The sequence below is a fragment of the Nomascus leucogenys genome, chromosome 9 (genome assembly GCF_006542625.1).
Source record: "Nomascus leucogenys isolate Asia chromosome 9, Asia_NLE_v1, whole genome shotgun sequence".
In the NCBI taxonomy this organism is placed as follows: domain Eukaryota; kingdom Metazoa; phylum Chordata; class Mammalia; order Primates; family Hylobatidae; genus Nomascus; species Nomascus leucogenys.
Window position 1 is genome coordinate 85,163,719 of NC_044389.1, and position 21,939 is coordinate 85,185,657.

Consider the following 21,939-nt stretch of genomic DNA (forward strand, 5'->3'; position numbering starts at 1 on the left):
AAAATATTAATGAAGAATACAGATATATCTTAATATTTGAAATGTGGGACCATCAGACAAGAATAAATTCGAAATAGGTACGTAACACAAGCATACCATACTGACATCAACGGCTACTTGACTCCGTATTTCTAGAAGAGGTGCCTAAACCGAACAGCATTCCAGTTCAGAGCTGTCCACTCACTGAAACTGTTTGGATGTGGAATGTCTGAAAGTTGCCTCATGTGATTCTAACATTAACAGCTGAAAAACCAAACCACATGCACATGTCAAAGTTTCTGTAAGTTGAATCAATAATGTTCACATAAACACTGGTATTTCCAATCTGCCAAGTTTTTATATTGTGTCTATATTACATAAATCTTGAAAATATTTACAAAAGGAGACAACCTAGTTAAGAGTACTAACCTAGAAATCAAAGTTAACAAAAATGGTTTTTAAAAATTATAAACTGTGATATTAAAATAGTAATAACGAAGTGTCATGTGCCAAGAGCATGTTCAAATTTGCACATTATTTAATCCCCAAAACAAATCTAAGAACTTAAAATTTGTTTTGTTCACTGCTGCCACCCCAATGTCTAAAACAGTGCCTGGTACATATTAGGCACACAGTCATTTATTGTTCATATTACAACAGATACCCTTCTTATAGAGGCACATAAACTTGCCCAGAGCTAGAATTCTAACTGGAGCATTTCTGCTCCAATGTTCACACTCTTAGCCACTGTTATATTGTCTCTCTAAAGCTTTAAAATCATTTAAGTGGTGTCACAGCAGCTGGGTATGACCTGTAAGAGAAAAAAAAATCAGAGGCCTTCCTTTAACGTGTTCTGTTCCACGTGCACAAAAAGCTATGGATCTGAAACTATTCCACATTTTAGTGGCCTAAACTAATTCCAACAGAAAAGATTTTTATTTGTACTGAATGTTACGCTCTTTGTGTAAACCACACTGTAACATACAACTAGGCTTCTCCAATATGTTCCTGGCCTTTAAAGTGGTCACAGAAAAAGGTTATTTCAAAATAATTTTTACTTTAATCCTTAACTCCTAAAAAGCTTTTCTTCCTCTTTTCATTTCACAAATACACAGATTTGAATTTGTATTTCGCATAACCCAAAATGACGATGTAATGAAGGCCCAAAACAAAATTCAAGATTTCGTATCAATACATATTAAGAGTGAATATTTAATCCTCCCTCTTTCATGAAACACTAATCTTGCCAAATAAACTTGTCATAATTAAATAAATGCAAATGTAGTATCAAGTCTATTTTAGTAAAGGCAAATTCTTGCCATTCCTCTCAGAACTCTTTTTAAAAAAGTAATCTATTAAAACCAAAGTTTCTAACACTCACCGCCCCCCCCACAATTTTTCTAGTAAGGCTGAATTTATTCCATGACATTTTTTTCAAGTTAGCTGTAAACACTCCACCCTCTTCGATTGTGCAACAACCAAACACACCACACAAACACAAGTCACAGAAAAGGGAAATACAGTTTAAGAGTTTGAATTTAGGTAAGTTTTGAGCAGAGGGTCTTAGAGCAGTGCACAGCGCGATACAAAAGTTAACATTTAACAAAGCATATTATTTCACATTATTACGAAAGGAGATGCCGGAAAGAGCCTGAACCAGTTAAAGCAGCCGCCATCTTAAAATGCGGGATAGAAGTTAGAGCAAGAAAATGAGACTAAACCACCGGAGGTGGAGGTTCCGCTCACTCCCAGAGCTCCGAAAAATCCTAATTTTTTTCCAACTTAAATCGATAATATACTATCAAACCACATTTCAAGTAACGAAAGAATCTTCCCCAAGGGTGTTATTAAATAGAATGAGGCAAAAATACGTACATTAGCTTTCCCTTACTGCCATCGCACCCCTTATCCACCCCCACTCTCCAGCCAAAAGGAAAAGGGAGCTTCCAGAATGCCTTTTACATCAGTTCCCGGTGTCCCTCGGATAAATAGCTTCGGGTGAAAAGCCGCAACTACAAAATACAGGAAGTGGCAACACTGTGTCATTCCATCTCCTCCCAAACCCACTTATTCGGTGTAACCTGCCCAGAGTTGACTAAGAGTTTCTACTAGACTCACTGAGTGTCCTTCAATACGCAAGACTTCTACCCGACTCTCAGTCAAGTTCGGGACTCGCCAGATTTTTTTTCTCTCCTCCGAGTTTTTTTTTCCCTCTAGAAGGCCTAGATAACCTTGATCTCACAACTAAAGTAAGTTTTCAAGCACCAAGAATAGGAAGCGCCATGACATCTGCTGGAGCGTCTCTCCGCAATTCGGACCCCAAGAACTCTTCAGCAGCAAAAAAATAAAATAAAGGCGCCTTAGGTCACTCTCCTCCACCCCTAATTTGCACCGATTCCACTGAAGCACACTCAGGATAACACCTCATTTGCCACAAGTGTTCTCCGTTTCCTAGCTTTAAACTTCATTTCTTCAAGAAGTATATCCGCGTTCTCCATCCCCCCATGGAAGAAGTGATCCAAGAGGTATTTTCAGAATTATGCTTCCTTCCCACCCCCACGCTTTCCTCTTGGCCCGAGCCTTTTCTCCTACCACCCCATGCGCTTGTCCCCGCGGGTTACCTTATTAATCCGTTTCAGCGCCATAGTGTGTGCTTGTCGTCTGGCTCCTCACTCTCTCGGTGTATGCTCAAAGGTCCGGCCAAAACTCTCGATTATCCCGGCGGCGGGGCAGGATTGTCTCGTCTCACACCAGCTCTGCCAGACACAGGCGCCTTTTGCAAAAACGGAGCAGATCAGCACTCGCACAGGCCCCGGAGAGCCCCTGATGAATCCAGGTCCCTTAAGACGGCCGCGATCCGGGGTGGGTGGGGTGGCGTGGCAAAGCCACCAACAGCCTGTGTACCGTGCTTTCGGCCCAAAGTGGGGGCGAGGGTGACGGGAAGACCGGAGGTGGTGGCTACAAGTTTAACTTCCCAGCTTCTAGAAAGGAACAGACCCGGGTGGGAGAGGAAGAGGCGTAGGAGAAAGGGGTGGGTGCGGGGCAGGGTCCGGAGCCCAGCAGAGGAGGAGCCGGGGCCTAGTTGGCGCTATACCGGCGTCACTAGGGCAAAGAAAGGCAAGGGGGGAGGGGGAAGCATAAGACTCTGGACGGACGCCGGGCTGCTTTCGGTTTCTGCCCAAAGGTGCGGCCGGCGAGGGGAGGGAAATAAAGGAAGGGAGGCTTGATGTGTGTTGCTGTCCTCGCAGCGAGCTATTCTGTCACCCCTGACGCCACCGTACACTCACTCCGCCTTCCAGCGCGCTCCCGCGCGTGCCCGCCCAGCCACCTCCACCACGCGCCCGTGTTATCCCTGAGGCTCCGGCTTAGGCGCGAGGACGCGCCCATTCCCCCTCCTCCTCCAGCAGGAGAGACCGCGGCTTCCCCAGCCTTCCCACCCTAACCCACCGCACCCAATAGGCTGGCCGCTCAAGCCGCCCAGGGCCCGCACTGCCCCTCTTACCCGGCCGGCCACTGGGCCGGCCTCCCTTCCCTGCCCTAGCCGTCCACACCCACGCGTACAGAGGGGCCGGGGCCTCCCTCAAGCTGCGGCCTCGGCCTCCTCCCCGCGCGGCAGCTGGTGCCTCCCCGGCCCTACGGGGCTCACGCGCACGACACAGCCACAAGATGTCCGCTCTGACGGAACTACTGCCAGCTGCCACGCTCCGCCCCTCCCCCCTCCTCCTGCCTCTTCACCGCCGCGGATCAGTCCGCCAACACCGCCGTCGCGAGCAGAGGACCGATGTGAGGCCGAAGCCAGACGGCTTGCTTCCCACGTCCGGGGCCGAGTGAATACGCGCCAAGCCCTTTTCCTTCTCCTTCTCGGAACAGCACCTTCTTACTAAACAGATCGGAGATTGGAGCAGGAGGGCGGGGGAGGGAGGAGGATCATGAGCTGGGGGGAGGGTAAACGAGTGGCGGAAACCCTTAAGCTCAGAGAAGCATCGAGAACCGGAAGGAGACCATGGGAGGAAGGTAAAGGAAGCAGCCGCTGCGCGATCCATCCCCACGCCCCTCCCCACAGCGTCCCCCAGTTTCCTCACTTGGTATTGAGACGACTCTCGCGAGAACTTCGTGGCTGGCTAACCGAAGCGGTAGCTCTGCAATGACCTAAGAGCAGTTTTGTGCCCTCTTCCTGACGTGGTTCCGCCCCCAAAATGCACAAGTTCTCGCGAGACGCAGTAAGGCACCGGCTCGAACTGGGGCGGGCCACTGCCAGGAAAGCAACGCCCCTAAATGCTTATGCCGGTGGTTGGAAGAGGCTATGGAATTCCCCGGACTAGTAAGAGCGCGCGCAGACACAGCCTTCTCTCACGCGCCCAATCAGGAGCGTGTGGTGGGAGGTGCCAAGGATTAATTACCAGATACCTTTAGTCTAGGTCGGGTCGGGATTTTGAGGTTTCCGGTGGAGCAGGTGAGCAGTATTTTCTTGCCTGCCCTCCTGGGCTGGTTATGCTGTGGGAGGAGGTGCCCCTCGAGATGGGAATAGTAGTTTTAAATAGACCCAGGTTGGCCGCTCATCAGCGCTCCCACGTGCTGAAGTCTAGTGCATGTCTGACCCTAAGGGAGCAATACTGAGACGAGCAGGGAGCAGGCTGAGTCAAGCTCAATTGAGTGGATGGGGCTAGGACAGAGAGGGTTAGGGGCAGGGTTTTCACTGGTCTCCGCAGTCAGTCGCTGCCGTCCGCCAAGGTGTGGGAACAAGCTTAAATTCTCAACCTTTAGCTTCTGTTGCTGTGTTTCAGTTCTTGAGCCAGAAAGTGTTGAGAGTAATTAAGAAATTAGGTAGAGTTTAGAGTCAGAAAAACAATACAATACTTCCTGAAATATCCAAGTTGGGAGGTGGGATTTACATGAATAGGATTGGCCTGTTTTAGTCAAGGGTTTAAAGTGTGGAGAGGGCAGTTATGCTCTCTAGTGTATCCTTCAGGCAAAAGAAAGAACTTAATTTTTATGAGGAATTTAAAGGTGGGTAAGCACTAACCAGCTTAAGGTTTTTTAACATTCCTTCATGACCCCAGTTACCGAAGTGGAGATCTTGAATTACATGGAAAAATAAACTTGTTTAAAAAATACACTTAATTTGAAAACTGTTGCAAAAGTTTTACCTAACAAAAACTTAAACACGTCAACAATGATGAATATAAGTGGTCTAATGTATACTGTTCAAGTGACCATGTAGTGTCACTAGTGAAGCACTTCTCAAACTAGTGTCCATAGGAACCACCTGGGGTTTTGTTGAAAATGCGACTTTGATTTGGTAGGGCAGAGATGGAGCCTGAGAGCCTACATTTCTAACTAGCTCCCAGGTGATACAGATTTTTCTAGTCCGAACCACCCCGTGAGTAGCAAAGCACTTAAGTGCTTACCTCATGGCCTAACTGCTCATGAGGCTCACCTCATGAACACCTCTGGCCCCTCCCTCCTCCCTGAATAATCTGTGTTCTCTCTCCTATCTAGCCTCATATACTAAAAGCACAGGAGAGAGGAACCCAGATTTGTTATTGCTTCCCATTTGTTTGATATTGGCCTGGTTAGTTATCTTCTGACCCCGTTTCTTCACTGCTAAAGTAAGTAATAATAACTGTCCTTTCTCACAGGGTGATTGTGTGGTTTAAGTGTCATAATATATGTGAAAGGACACTGGAGATTCTACAGTGCTGTATAAATGTCAGTTATTAAAGTAACCAGTCAGACATTAACTGGTCATAGTGTGAAACAAATGTATAGTAGTAATAGTGGCCACGCCTGTACTTCCAGCACTTTGGGAGGCTGAGACGGGTGGATCATATGAGATCAGGAGTTCGAGACCAGCCTGGCCAAAATAGTGAAACCCCATTTCTACCAAAAATACAAAAATTAGCTGGGCGTGGTGGTGGGCGCCTGTAATCCCAGCTGCTTGGGAGGCTGAGGCCAGAGAATCGCTTGAGCCTGGAAGGCGGAGGTTGCGGTGGGCCAAGATCACGCCACTGCACTCCAGTCTGTGCGACAGAGTGAGACCCTGTCTCAAAAAAAAAAAAAAAAAACTAATATATATGGAGTTCTAGATTATCTATGCTTATAAAGGCAAGTGATTGTGTAATCACAAACTCATTTTTGTTAGGCAGTAAATTCATTGGTTGATTGGGCTTTCTGTTTACACGTTTGTATTTGCATTAGTGGACTTACATTTCTGCTTATATTTTGCCATGGTTAAAATCAAAAGAAACATAGCCTAGAAGCATTTTGATGCCTTAGGATAAAGCAGGCTAAGATTAAGTCAAATTTTTGAACATTATTCACATACCTGTTGTTACAGAGAGCCCACTTTACAGTTGCAAATAAAGTTAAAACATTTGCATTCATTTAACTTACTTGAATTACAATGGTAGAAATGTCCTCATTTGAAACAAGAAAGGAAAATAATCATGTTTTTTATATTGCAGTCGGAAATATGCTAAAAAGAAAAAAATTATGGCTGTAAATACTGAAAAATTTACATTTAGAAATTAATAAAGGTACAAAAATGTTGAAAATTTAATTTAAAAAATCCCTTCCTTAATAAATACTATTTTGAAGTCCTAAAAACTTTGTAAATATAGTAGATCAGATTATCTTGCATGAATTGACATAAAACATGAGAAAATATAAAGAATCAAGAAAATTAAAGCTGGGCTGGTGGCTCATGCCTGTAATCCCAGCACTTTGTGAGGCCAGGGTGGAACAATCACTTGAGCCCAGGAGTTTGAGACCAGCCTGGATAACATAGGGTGACCCGATCTCTACAAAATAATAAAACAATTAGCCGAGCATGGTGGTACACGCCTATGGTCCCAGCTACTTGGGAGGCTGAGGTGGGAGGATTGCCTGAGCCTGTGAGGTTGAGGCTGCAGTGAGCTGTGATTGTGCCACTATACGCAAACCTGTGACAGAGCGAGACCCTGTCTCAGAGAAAATTACTAGTAAATGGGCAATTAATCTACTAATCTGAATAATGGTGGTGTGCCAGGGTCTTAATATTACATGAATTTTTCAGTGAGGCCACGTTATTATAATGACTTGAGTAAGGGGTTAATTAGAATGTACTGATGAATAAACATAATTAACAGATTTTATATATATATATATACTTAATATTGTATCTATGTTTTCATGTATCTTTACCTTTGTTACAGAATATTATAACTTGCCAAAGACACTGGCTCTAGTACAGTGTATACCATTTTATTAAATTGTAAATGCTACGGTCCAGATTTTATATTCAGAATGCTCATTTACATATTCTGCCTGGACCAAGTAATTTGGGAGCCCGGGTCAACCAAATGTTATTTTACCTTGCTTGCACAAAAATCAAATTAATTTCTATACTTAACAATTCAGAATCTCATTAAGTCAAATTAATATGGTTTAAGAAACTGTACTTTATTTCATGCTAAGATATCATTTTGGCCTTAATAAGGCTTTTGGCATGTAATGAACCATGCACAAATCTTTGAGATAAAAATAGAGCATTTTTCCACACAAAAACTTATATATATACACAAATGTTCAGAGTAGGGCTATTCTACTTTTTAGTAGAAACAACTCAAATGTCCATCAGCTGATGAATGGGTAAAGAAGATGTGATATATGTGTATAATGGAATATAATTATTATTATAAGGAACAAAGTACTAATACATGTTACAAAATGTATCTTGAAGCCTTAAAACATTCTGTCAAGTGAAAGAGCCAGACACAAAAGGCCACATACTGTTTGATTCTATTTATATGAAATGACCAGAATAGTGCATTCTGTCTTCCAAAAAGCTTGTTTACTTATAAACACAGGTTAAAAAAATATATATTTGTAATACTGCTTTTGGTGTAGGGTGAGGCACGATAAAGAGACTGCCATTCAGTTTGTCAATCAGTGATACTTAGGTCTGAATAGGCAAGTGAGAGTCTTTCAGGTTTAGGACAAAGAATGTTAATGTAGTAGAGATCTGTTGATAGAATCACTCCTAGTTTTCTATTTATTTAAAAAACATCGAATTACTATTAGGTGCTAGACACTGAAGATACATAAAAGACACAGATGTCATCTTTAAGAAAGTCTTTTGAGGAGACCAGTAAGCATCAGACAACATCATAGAGTGGGTTCAGTGACATAAATGTGTGCACAGAGCACTATTAATGTACTGAACTCAGCTGGGGGTGGTCAGGGAAAGTTTCTCTGAGGAAGACAGTTGTATTAAAACAAACGAAAAAAAGGGAGCAAGGCAAAGTTGGAAAAAAATTGTGAGGGAGGCTCCTAGGCAGAGGAAACAGCATGCAAAGTCTCAGAGATGACTTGATAAGTTTTTGAAACTAGAAAAACTTTGGCTCCAGTATTGGGAGGTTGAGGTGGCGGGGGGAGCGGCAAGGAGAGAATGAGAAGACAGAGAAGATGAGGAGACAAGATAGATTTGAAAGACATGACTGGAGATCTTGAGGGCCTTTTATTTTGAAGGGGATGGGATGGGATGGAGGAATTGAATTTTTAACAAAAATGGCCTGATCAGATTTGATGGCAAAAAGGTAACTGTGATAGCAGTGTTGAAGCATGTGCCCAAAGTATGTATTGGGATGGAGACTAGAGGTAAGAAAAACAGGATGTTAATGAAATAATCCTGAGGAAATGTGAGAAAGATCTGAAGTAGTTGCACTAATAAGAGAGAGTATAGGAAGTAAACCTAGTTTACTTACTGGGTCAAGCTTGCCTAAAAAACATTTTGGGGATTCTCAGTACAGGAAGTAAATTTAGTTTATTTACTGGGTCAAGTTTGCCTAAAAAACATTTTGGGGGGGAGGAATGCTCCCTCCAGTTACTTTTATTAGAATGTTACAATAAAATCAAGCCAGGCACAGTGGCTTATGCCTGTAATTCCAGCACTTTGGGAGGCCAAAGCAGGAGGATCGCTTGAGTCCAAGAGTTTGAGATCAGCCTGTGCAACATGATGAAACTGTGTCTCTACAAAAAAATTAGGCATAGTGGCATGTGCCTGTGGTCCCAGCTACTCTGGAAGCTGACGTGGGAGGATCCCTTGAGCCCAGAAGGTCAAGGCTGCAGTGAGCCATGTCGCACCATTGCACTCTAGCCTAGGTGACAGAGTGAGACCCTGTCTCAAAAAAAAAAAAAAAAGTTTATAGAAAAAAGACAATAAAATATGATATTCTAATAAAATAACTTGAAACAACAATATGAACTTCCTATGTTTTTAGCTCTTAAAGAACTATGAAACTAAAGTTTACATAACATTGGAAACACGTGCTACATTTTTTTTTTTTTTTTTTGCAAATCAAATCTTCTTGAAACTCAAATGTAGGACTAACTGCCACAATTTCATTTCTTTTAAATTTGGCCATGTCTGTACTAACTGCTGTGATCCGTGTCTCAGTTCTCCTACCACTTTACTAGAACCTTTGGGAGACTTTTTGTTCATTCTTTGACTGATATCATTTGGCTTTCATGTGGCCAGAAGAAAGAATTCATTATCTATTTCTGTTCCATCTGCCTCAGACAAAATACTATTACGTGTTGCCAACAAGATCATAAACCTAAATAAAACACAGGTTCTAAAATCACATGGCAGTACTTAGTATAAGTGGGTATCAAGGTGACTGGGACTGTGCTTACAGTAATTATAGATTACTAAAATCACAAAATGGAAAAAAGTTCATGTGGAGAATTGAAAGAATTTAGTTTGATATAGAGATTATAAAAATCCTTTTGTCACATACCTAAAGTGGAATTTGTTGAGTTTGACCTTGTGACTTTCGAGTCAAGAAATGCTAGGCAGGTAGAACAGATAAATTAATAAACCTGATTCTGAAATGGAAGTAAAAGGGCTTTAAAGAGTTAGAAGCATTTTAAGATTCATTCTCATTCTGGATCTCAAGACATAATTTCTTATAGAAAAGTAGTTGTGCCTGCAGGTCAATCCACAAAAGGCTTTAAAACCCACCTTCCCTGTATATATTACACCTATGAGAAAATGCTCCATAGAATTCCAAATTGATACAGGAGGACCGATCTACCCCTCTGCCCACCAGAATTCCTGTGGCTCAGGGCAAGTACTGAAGCTGAATAGGAAGAATTGACTGAGGGTAAATCATGTTGAGTGGTTGGATGAAAGCTTTGGAAAGTTGGAGAATGGTGGTTAAGGAATCTGTACATTCAGCCTTCTTGAGTGTCACTGTATGTTTTGGGTTAGTGCTGGGATACTTTTCTAGTGCCAGATCCATTAATTTACATTCCTCTCCACTGCCATTATCAATTGCTTCCTGACAGAAACCAGTAAGCTTTCTTTTTCCCCCTTTTCTACGGAGAAGAGCAGTTTCACAAGATTCAACTTTTCTTATACTTTTGTTCCTAAAACAGATATACACCCTGTTAAGTTTTCATAAGGGTTTTTATTTCTACAAGTATGACTTTAGTGTTTATATATGATTATAAGCAGGCAGCTAGCAGGGAATCCATGGGTAAAGGGTTAAAAAACTCTCATTTGATCCTGGTTTCCCTCCTACCACCACTTCAGCCCCCAACCCCTACCTAACAAATTAGACCCAATAGAAAAAGTCACAAGATTGAGGGCCGGGTGTGGTGGTACATAGCCGTAATCCCAGCACTTTGGGAGGCCGAGGCAGGGTGGATTGCTTAAACCCAGGAGTTAGAGACCATCTTGGGCAACATGGCAAAACCCTGTCTGTACAGAAAATAAAAAATCAGCATGGCGTGGTGGTGTGCACCAGTAGTCCCAGATACTAGGGAGGCTGAGGTGGGAGGATTACTTGGGCCCAGGAGGTCAAGGCTATAGTGAGCTGTGATCAGGCCACTGCCCTCCAGCCTGGATGACAGAGTGAGACCCTGTCTGGAAAAAAAAAAAAAAAAAAAAGGCTCAACTAATTTTTTTTGTCTTGTCTTTTGTTTGTTTTGAGACAGGGTCTCTCTGTTACCCAAGTTGGAGTGCAGTGGAACCATCTTGGCTCACTGAAGCCTCTGCCTCCAGGGCTCAAGCAGCCCTCCCACCTCAGCCTCCCGAGTAGCCAGGACTACAGGCATATGCCACTAGGCCTGGCTAATTTTTGAACTTGCCCACTCAGATTCTTTCCCCTTTTCCATCCATCTCCAATCCCCACTCTCTCAGGATACCATGATGGCTCTGTGGGTATCCTTAGTGTTCACTTATCACAGTCTCCAGAACCACCAGTCTAATGAATATAAAATATTTTAAATTATAATGAGGAAGCCTAATTATGAGTAATAGTAACACGTAAAGCAAATACACTCAGCCCTCCAGATCTGTGAGTTCCACATCCATGGATTCAACCAACCACAGATCCAAAATACACATTTTTAATTGCATATTTTCTGAACATACATACTTTTTTCTTGTTACTGTTCCCTAAACAATACAGTATATTTACAGAGTGTTTACATTGTACTAAGTATTATAAGCAATCTAAGGAGGATGTGTATAAGTTATATGCAAATATTATGGCATTTTATATAATGGATTTAAGCATCCTTGGATTTTGGTATCTGAGAGTGGTTCTGGAAACAATCCCTCATGGATACTGGAGGATGACTATAATATGAAGTATATTAGAGATAAACATATAAAGACAGGCACTCAGAGGAGTGGCTTACCAGCAGACATGTAATAAAAACATGAGAATTTCAGTTGCCTGACATCTCAGTGTAAGCCAGAGATATGTGCTTGTTGGCTGCCCAAAGAACCTATTTCAGTTTAACCCTGAAAGAAAGGAACTATGTTGTCTAGCATAAAGCACTTACCTTTTTCTCATCTCTACCAGTTAGACCACAGCTACACTGCTATATTTTTAACAGCTTTATTGAAATATAATTGACATACAATAAATTATATATACCTAAACAGTTTGATAAGCTGACATATATATATATATACCCATGAAGCTCACCAAAATCAAGATAATGAACTTCACCACAAGTTTCCTTACACTCTTTTATAAATCCTTTCTCTTGTTCTTCCCCCACCCCTCTGTCTTCTTACCCACCGGACACCTCTGATCTGTTTTTTGTCACGGTAGATTAGTTTGCATTTTCTACAACTTTATTGAAGTTGAATCACAATACACCTTCTTGTCTGCCTTTTTTCACTTAGCATAATTATTTTGAGACTTACCTATATTGTTGTCTCTCAGTAGTTCATTATCTTTTATTGCTAAATAATATTCCATTGTATGTATTTGCCACAATTTATCCATTCACCAGTCAGTGGACATTTGGTTTGTTTCCAGCTTTTTTTTTTGAGACTGAGTCTCACTCTGTCACCCAGGCTGGAGTGCAGTGGTGCAATCTTGGCTTACTGTAACCTCTGCCTTCTGGGTTCAAATGATTCTCCTGTCTCAGCCTCCTGAGTAGCTGGGACTATAGGCGCCCGCCACCACGCCGGCTAATTTTTTTATTTTTTAGTAGGGACGGGGTTTCACCATGTTGGCCAGGCTGGTCTCGAACTCCTGACCTCAGGTGATCCGCTCAGCTCGGCCTCCTAAAGTGCTGGGATTACAAGAGTGAGGCACTCCGCCCAGCCTCTTGCAATTTTTGTCTTATTACAAATAGGGCTACTATGAACATTCTGTACAGTGTTTATATGGACATATGTTTTCATTTCTCTTAAGTAGCTTAGGAGTGGAATAGCTAGATCATATGGTAGATATGTGTTCAACTTTTTAAGAAACTGCCAAACTGTCCCAAGTGTTTTTTACCACTTTATGGTCCCACAGCTATGTATGAGTGTTCCAATTTCTCCTGACTGGTTAGGATTAGTCTTTTCAATTTTAGCCATTGTAATAGGTGTGTAGTGGTATTTCATTGTCATTTTAATTTGCATTTTCCTAGTGACTAATGATATTGGCATTTTTTCATGTGCTTCTTTGTCATCCACATATCTTCTTTGCTGAAATGCCTGTCTGTATTTTTCCCCATTGTTCATTGTATTCCTTTTGTCAGTATTTATTTATAGGTGACACATATGGGAGTGGCCTTAAATGTTTTTTAACTAATAAAGTCATAACAAGGTAACACATACCTGGAGGAATATGAAAAAGCATGACAAACTTTACTTTGCGAGATAGCAAAATTTAAGGTTTCACTATATAAATCTGAGTATTAGGTCAAGTTTTTTTTTGTGGGTTTTTGGGTGAAACCTGCTAGACAGATTCTAAAAGAGCAGTCATACTATGTCTATTTTTTAAATTATTAGCTAGCAGAACCACCTCAACTCATATTGACTAGTCCCTAAGTCACTTCCACAATTAAGAGTATAGGCAGTAGTGTGATAGAACTGCCTTGTAACAGCTTACAAGGGTCAATTTAAAAATTTTAGGAATTTTGCAGGCTGATTGTTAAACACAGCCATTATTAAAAATTAATTATAGAAACTGACAATTATATTAAAATCTGTTAAAGCTCAATAATAAATACTCAAAACTCACTTCCTAGTTATTTTACTACAGACATACCTCATTTTATTGAATTTCATGGATATGGTATATTTTACAAATTGCAAGTTTGTGGCAGCCCATATTGTGCAAGTTTGTGGTGCCATTTTTCCAACAGCATGTGCCCACTTTGTTAGTATGTTTTAGCAATAAAGTATATTTTAATTAAAGTATGTACACAGGCCAGGTTCAATGGCTTATGCCTGTAATCCCAGCATTTTGGGAGGCTGAGGTGGGAGGATCGCTTCCGCCCAGGAGTTTGAGACAAGCTTAGGCAACACAGTGATCCTATCTCTACAAAAAATTTTTCGGCCGGGCGCAGTGGCTCACGCCTGTAATCCCAGAACTTTGGGAGGCCAAGGTGGGCAGATCACGAGGTCAGGAGATCGAGACCATCCTGGCTAACACGGTGAAACCCCATCTCTATTAAAAATACAAAAAAATTAGCCAGGCGTGGTGGCAGGCACCTGTAGTCCCAGCTACTCGGGAGAGGCTGAGGCAGAAGAATGGTGTGAACCCGGCAGGCAGAGCTTGCAGTGAGCCAAGATCGCGCCACTGCACTCGAGCCTGGGCGACAGGGTGAGACTCCGTCTCAAAAAATATATATATATTTTTCGAAAATTTTCTAAAATAGCTGTAGTCTCAGCTATTTGGGAGGCCGAGGTGGGAGGATTGCTGGAACCTGGGAGGTTGAGGCTGCTGTGAGCCGTGATCTTGCCACTGCACTCCAACCTGGTGACAGAGCAAGACTCTGTCTCAAAAAAAAATGTGTACACTTGTTTCAGACATAATGCTATTGCACATTTAATATAGTGTAAACATAACTTTCATATGCACTAGGAAATGGAAAAATTCACACGAACTAAACCCACAGTATCTCTGAGGTATGCTATACCTTTTACCATGTTCTGTGTTTTTGTGGTTATGTCTATTGTATCTGCATGGTGGAAGTATTACAGTTTGATAGTGTGCACCTCTTCCCAGCTCTGTGTTCAGTGATGTTCTTTGGAACATGACACAGTACCACATAGGAGTACTTTCCCCAGGGAAATTTGCAAACACCACGGATCAGATCTCTGCCTGTTGTTAAACTTTACCAGCACGCTTTGTGATGACATGACCCTTCAAGTTGACTGACTTCTGTCAGTAATGAATAATCGAGGCATCAGTTAGATGGAGAGTTTACCTTTGTGAAACACTTAACTCTCAAAAAGAAATATTTTTGTTACAGAATAAAGCTTTTAACACCTAGTTTTCTTGGTGTTCAATGTTTTCCTTATTTCCAAATTCTCTAAGGTAGAGAAAGGTAAAGTCTGACTACTACTGGATAAGGGGGGATACTAATACAGTAGTTCTGTGGTCTCAAGTAAAGGCATAAAATATTACATTTGAAGTAGAACTAGAAAGGATGCTAAACAAAACTCTGCTGGGCAAAAAAAAAAAAAAAAAAAAAAAAAGGAAAAGGAAAGGCAAATAGCTCTATCTAACCAAAATTCTATTCATGTGAGGGAGCAAAAGATGATACAAGAGGAGAGTTTCTTCTGACCCCCAAATCAGCTTTTTAAGGGATGAAGCTCTTTTTGTCCAGAGTTACTGAAGCTTCTGGATGTTGTTAGGAATTTAAGTTCCCAAACAGATTCAGTAAAATACTATAGCAGTCCAGAAAAAACCAAATAAACTTGCAGGGAGAGGGAGGGAAGGGAAATTCTTAGTATAAAAGATAAATCTACAGCTAAGGTTGAATGGCTATTACAATTAAATTTTTTTAAAATTAGGAGAAACTGACTAAGGATTTCAAATGGAATAGAAACTGTCTTACACTTTAGGGTCTAAATGAAAGGCATATACATTTAAAATGTAAAAGAAAGAAATATACCATATGACTTTCTTCTTCTTTCTTACTTTTTTGAGACAGGGTCTCACTGTGTCACCTAGGCTGGAATGCAGTGGCGCTATCATGGCTCACTACAGCCTCAACCTCCCAGGCTCAAGTGATCCTCCCACCTCAGCCACCACCACCAAGGAGCTAGGACTACAGCTGCTTGCCACCACACCCAGATAATTTTTTTTTTTTATCTTTTGTAGAAACAGGGTTTCGCCATATTGCCCAGGCTTGTCTTGAACTCCTGGGATCAAGCAACCTGCCCGCCTCGGCTTCCCAAAGTGCCACGATTACAGTATGAGCTACCGCACCCGGCCTCATATGATTTTGAATAAGGCATTTGCTTTATGCTTTACAAGGTACTAGCAGTAAAAACTGTTTAGAGTGATGCACATAAAGAACAGTTCAGACATAAATGTAAGACCTGAAGCTATAAAACTACTAGAAGAAAACAGGAAAACCATTTCAGGACATTGGGTCTAGGCAAAGATTTTATGGCTAAGACCTCAAAAGCATAAACAGCAAAGACAAAAATAGCCAAATTGGAAACAGCAAAGGAAACAGCAGAGTGAAGAGATAATCTGTTGTATGGAAGAAAATATTTACAAACTATTAATCCAACAAGGGACTAATGTTGAGAGTATACAAGGAACTTAAAAGTAAAAAAAAAAACACCCCTTTAAAAGTGGGCAAAGGATGTGAATAGACATTTCTCAGAAGACACAAATGCCCAATAAGTATATGAAAAATGCTTAATATCACTAATCATCAGAAAGATGCAAATGAAAACCACAATAAGGTATCACCTATGACAGAGTGGTTATTACTAAAAAGACAGAAAATAACAGATGCTGGTAAGGATGCAGAAGAAATTCTTTTATACTGTCAGTGGGATTGTAAATTAGTACAGCCTCTATGGAAACACAGTATTTCTCAAAAAAACTAAAAGAACTGCCATATGATCTGTCAGTCCCACTAATGGGTATTTATTCAAAGGAAAAGAAATCAGTTCAATGCGGCACTATTCACAGTAGCAAAGAACAGAATCAGCTTAAGTGTCCATCAACAGATGAATGGATAAAGAAAATGTGTTACCTATGCACAATGAATACTATTCGGCCACAAAAAAGAATGAAATCATTTCCTCTGCAGAAACGTGGAAGGTACCGGAGATTATTCTGTTAAGTGAAATAAGCCAGACACAGAATGACAAATATCACATCTTCTCTCACTCATGTGGAAGCTAAACATGTTGATCTCACGGAGGCAGAGAGTAGAATGATGGTTACCAGAAGCTGGGAAAGGTGTCTGGGTGGGAGGGGGGATGAAGAGAGGTTGGTGAATGGCTACAAACATACAGTGAGATATGGAACAAAAGAATGTTTAATAGCAGAGTAGGGTAACTATAGTTAGTAACAATGAATGCTTTTTGTATTTTAAAATAGCTAGGAGAGAAGACTTGAAATGTTCCCAGCACTTAGAAATGAGAAATATTCGAGGTGATGGATACCCTAGTCAAGGTAACAAAATAGCCCATATACGTCATAAATATGTAAACTATTATATATCAATTTTTTTAAAAGTATAGCAGTTTGGTACAAAAATTAGCCGGGCACAGTGGCAAGCGCCTGTAGTCCCAGCTACTCGGGAGGCTGAGGCAGGAGAATCGCTTGAACCCAGGAGGCAGAGTTTGCTGCAGTGAGCTGAGATCGTGCCACTGCACTCCAGTCTGGGTGACAGAACAAGACCCTTAAAAAAAAAAAGTATAGCAATTTGGTATTAAAACTGGAAGGACCAAAGGACCTAACAAATAATCTTTAAACCAGTCAATGCCCTATGTAATTTGTTTACCAATAAATTGGACAGAACAGATGGAACTTTAGTGGATACAGGTGGTTTATTTTTAAATGAGGAGGGAATACAAATTCCCCAGGAGATAACCTCTTTCTCTAAGAACATAAAGTTTTATGGAGGAGACAGAATATTCTCATATGAAAAATACCTAAGAATATATGAAACTAATATATGTAATAGAAAGCTATTACATATATTAATGGTAACTTAGTTGTTCAGTTTTTAGTTACTGCTGAACATCTTGACTATTTAAATAAATCACTATTTTTTCCCTAACCTTGTCCAGATTTCCAAAACTCAGTTACTCTCCTAACCAGTCTACTTAAGTGAATATATTTTTCCAGTTACCACGACTAAGATTCAGTATAATGGAGTCATCTTTGTCTTTCACCCTTCCCTTTCCTTACGAGTGTCCATTTCTACTTATTTAGGCCTTCAATGCATATTACACCTTAAATTGTATAACAGTTTATACATTTTAAAATATTTTCATCATTATATAATCACTCTGAGTTAAGCAGAAGTGATTAACATTTCATCACTCAAGTATTTATTGAGGGCCTACAAGGTCACTACAAGGTGAGTGACATATAAATAAGGATGCAGAATCAGACAGGTTAAATGACTTGCCCAAGGTGACAGGATCAGTGATTATTACCAGTCCTATGATTCTAATGTCAACATTCTTTTCGTCACACTATGATGCCTCTCAACTCATATTTGGTCCATTACTGTAAATTCATAGTCGGCTTCTCTGACTCTACTCTTCCTTCTCCAGACTATCTTGTAGTCTGGAGACTACAAACCACATCACCATTAAATTAAACACAGGTTTCATTATAATGTAGCACAATAAAGACCTTTTCAATGGTTTCCTATTGTATAGAGGAGAAAAACTTTATCTCTGCTTTTTACAGGATATCTCTATTCAGCTGTGATCCTCATATTCTTTTGAACATACTTTTACTTTTCTAAGAGTATGCCTTTGCTTTTAGCAGTGTTAACCTTCTTTGAGTTTCAAGTCCCTAAGTAACAGTTATTGCCGTAGATCTAGATATTTATGTACCAAGCATTATCTATAGACTACATATATCCACAACAACTACCTTGTATATTGACTGAGGGAGTAAAGTTTTTGATATTAAAAAAAAAAAAAAGAGTCCTCTTTGCTGGGTGAGGTGCCTCATGCCTGTAATCCCATTGCTTTGGGATGCCAAAGCAGGAGAATCACTTGAGACCAGGAGTTTGAGACCAGCCTGGGCAACACAGTGAGACCCTGTTTCTACCAAAACAAAAAACAAAAAAACTCTGGGCATGGTGGTGCATGCCTGTAATCTCAGCTACTCAAGGAGGCTGAGGTGGGAGAATCAATTGAGGCCAGGAGTTCAAAACTGCAGTGAGCTATGATGAGGCCAGCGCACTCCAGCCTGAGCGACAGAAAGCCTGTCTCAAAAACAAAACAAAACAAAACAAAACCTCGAGTTTCACTTCTGATAATTAAGAACTCAGTGGTTTTGATCATACTTCTGCTGTGAACAACTAGAAAAGCTAGACCAAAACCAAACAAACACCCCTGTTTAAAGGCACTTGTTAGTGACAAGTTGTATTTTCCACTATCACAACAAAGGAAAAGGCAAAATATGTGGCAGGCGTCTTTAGATTTGGAGACAACAAAACATAGTACAATTGGGTAAGCTGTTCTTAGAGGCTTAACTGTAACTATAAGACTACCAGTTTTGGCCAGGTGTGGTGGCTCACGCCTGTAATCCCAGCACTTTGGGAGGCTGAGGTGGGCGGATCACCTGAGGTCAGGAGCTCAAGACAAGCCTGGCCAACGTGGTGAAACCCCGTCTCTACTAAAAATACAAAAATTAGCTGGAAGTGGTGGTGCATGCTTGTAATCCCAGCTACTCAGGAGGCTGAGGCAGGAGAATTGGTTGAACCTGGGAGGCAGAGGTTGCAGTGAGCCGAGATCTTGCCACTGCACTCCAGTGTGGGCAACAGAACAAGACTCCATCTAAAAAAAAATTACCAGTTTTGAGTGGGGTAGGGCCCAGACTTAGGCTTTATGATCCTGTAGACCCAATGGTATTAGAAGTTAATGTAGGAGAGATGTTATATGAAGCCTCTGGCAAGTTTCAGTGCAAGAATTACAACATAGACCCTTAAGGTTTAGGAGTAAGGCCATATCTTCCTTAGCCATGGTTTTGTTTCTTTTTTTTTTTTTTTTGAAAAGCACCTCTTGACTTGCTACTGGTACCTGGAAGAGATGTAACACCTGACCATCGGACATCAAGTGACTGCGTGAATCAAACTGCCTGTCATGAATTGTTATTTGATTCACCAAACTGTACAACTGGATGAACACAGGAGCAGTGCACTACATATGGGACTGGAACCATGAATGAGCAGGTGACTCAGACTCCTATAGTACCTGCCTCTACTCCTTCAGCACTTCTCACTCAACCCACATAAACTGTCATCATAAGGAGTTCCCTCTGACCAGTTAATGGAAGAGAAAAAAGTATGGATGTTGTGGATATCCTAACATATCTCTGGCCATTGGACCCCTAGAAACCTATGGCAAGTCCTGGAAGTTTTTCAAGGTTCATCTTGCACCTCTAGCATGCATATGTCTTACCAAAGCATGTAGAATGCTGCTTACTTCTGCTCATCAGTTTCATTTAATATAATTTCATTACTCTAATCAGTGTAATGTTCTATGGAATAACAAGACCTTCCAGGTCCCTTCATACCATATAGAGAACAGGAGAGTTGATGTAGCCAGAGACAAGACAGTAAGGACTTACTGTTATCCCTCCTATTTAAACGTAGTCTGATTCCCCTTAGAATTAGAATGGGGGTGGGGGGACATTTCCAGATCAATATCAGATCAGTATCATGTCAACATGTGTATTTCTTCCAAAGAAGATACCACACCTAGAACAGCAACCATAATTGGCATCCCTACCTAATTAAAGTTTGCAGTCCACTGTCATTCTTCACTAGCCATCTGGTTTTTATACTGTCATTCTCCATGATGCATCTGGTGGCCACAGGAAATTTAAATGGGAATGTGGTATGAATCACTACGGCAACATGGTGGCACTAATCTCTGCAATTCTTTTGGTTTTTCTATGTTGCTTTTTTATGTTTTGTAGAAATGGAGTCTTGCCATGTTATATAGGCTGGTCTCAAACTCCTGGGGTCAAGCAATCCTCCTGCCTTGGCCCCCCTAAGTGCTGGGGTTGCAGGCATGAGCCACTGTGCCTGGCCAATCTCTGCAATTTCCTCAGGGATATAGTCCTGCTTTTCCTTTACTATCTTAATGAGGAGTGGTAGAAAGCAGACCTAAGCTGCTGTGTAGCACTTTCTACCATAATAGCAATCCCTCCATGGATCAGGAAACCAAAATAAAGATTGTTATTAAAAGATATATGTTACTACTACACATCTGGGACTGGAGAAATGACCACAGTATGGGTCCTTCTGGATCTACTGTTAGCCACAGCCAGGCCAAGATTCCATCACTTGACTTCCTTAGGTCCCCTATTTTGACCAGTTGTCGAGGGTAGAGTTTTGGGTTTCTAGTATAAGTACAAGTTAAGAGACAGTGCCTTAAGAATTCTAGCCAGCCTGGGCCGGGCAGTGGGTCACGTCTGTAATCTCAGCACTTTGGGAGGCTGAGGCGGGTGGATCACGAGGTCAGCAGATCGAGACCATCCTGGACAACATGGTGAAACCCCGTCTCTACTAAAAATACAAAAAAAATTAGCCAGGCATGGTGGCGGGCACCTGTAGTCCCAGCTACTTGGGAGGCTGAGGCAGGAGAATGGCGTGAACCTGGGAGGCAGGGCTTGCAGTGAGCCGAGATCGTGCCACTGCACTCCAGCCTGGGCGACAGAGCAAGACTCCATCTCAAAAAAAAAAAAAAAAAAAAAAAAAAAAAAAGAATTCTACCCAGCCTGGCCAACATGATGAAACCCCATCTCTACCAAAAACACAGAAACTAGCTGGGAGTGATGGTGCACGCCTGTAGTCCCAGCTATTCGGGAGGTAGAGGTTGCAATGAGCTGAGATTGTGCCACTGCACTCCAGCCTGGGTGACAACAGAGCAAGACCTTGTCTCAAAAGAAAAAAACAAAAACAAAAAACAAAAAGAATTTTGGATATTTTCCTTTCTCTATTGAATGGTCACTGGTCCCTATGGAAAAGGCTTAGGGCAATGATTCCCCCAACATGTCTGCTCACTGGAAGTATCTGGGGAACTTGAAAAAATACTGATGCCTGGATCTTCCCCGAGATTACTATTTAATTAGTCTGGGTTGTGGCCTGGGCTTTAGAATCCTAAGGTGTTCTAATGTGCAGACAAGTTTGGGAACCCCACTGGATTAGGGAACAATTCGTTGTATACAGCTGTGATTGCATTGCCCCTTTCGTCAAAGGATCCAGTCTCTTTCCATCAGTGAAGGAGTACCAAGTGTGGGAGCTAGATGAGATGCTTCAAATTTTATTACAAAAACACAATAATTTTTCCACCTATATATGTCAAGCAGCACCTTGGTAGGTTACTTAATCTATTATATTTCCAGGGACCTCATGATCATTTAGCCATTATCACTTTTCCCTGTGGGTCAAACTACTCTGGTTAACGTTCTCTCCTTTGACTTATTTTGGTAATTGTGCCTACTTTGTCTCTGA

At 41.3% G+C, this 21,939-nt stretch overlaps 1 protein-coding gene, 1 long non-coding RNA gene and 1 pseudogene across 4 annotated transcripts in view; 1 reads left to right on the plus strand and 2 right to left on the minus strand.

The window, feature by feature from the left end:
• UBE2D3 (ubiquitin conjugating enzyme E2 D3) overlaps positions 1–4,299 on the minus strand; it is a 33,737-nt gene extending 29,438 nt beyond the window's left edge. The window contains exons 1-2 of one of the 3 annotated variants that reach the window (XM_003257472.4): positions 4,062–4,299; positions 2,601–2,752 (exon numbers count right to left, since the gene is read on the minus strand). In XM_003257472.4, the coding sequence (XP_003257520.1) occupies positions 2,601–2,624 (24 nt within the window). In that variant the 5' untranslated portion in view covers positions 2,625–2,752; positions 4,062–4,299. Of the gene's footprint in view, positions 1–2,600; positions 2,753–3,540 lie in introns of all 3 variants that reach the window. The other 2 variants (XM_004089032.3, XM_003257471.3) reach the window with 2 other exon arrangements.
• Positions 4,300–4,349: 50 nt separating this feature from the next.
• LOC105738241 lies at positions 4,350–20,348 on the plus strand. The gene is made up of 3 exons (XR_004031741.1): positions 4,350–4,432; positions 5,479–5,588; positions 19,475–20,348. It is a non-coding gene; the product is annotated as an uncharacterized LOC105738241 (long non-coding RNA).
• Positions 13,190–13,242, minus strand: LOC115836805 (annotated as a pseudogene).
• Positions 20,349–21,939: the final 1,591 nt, after the last annotated feature.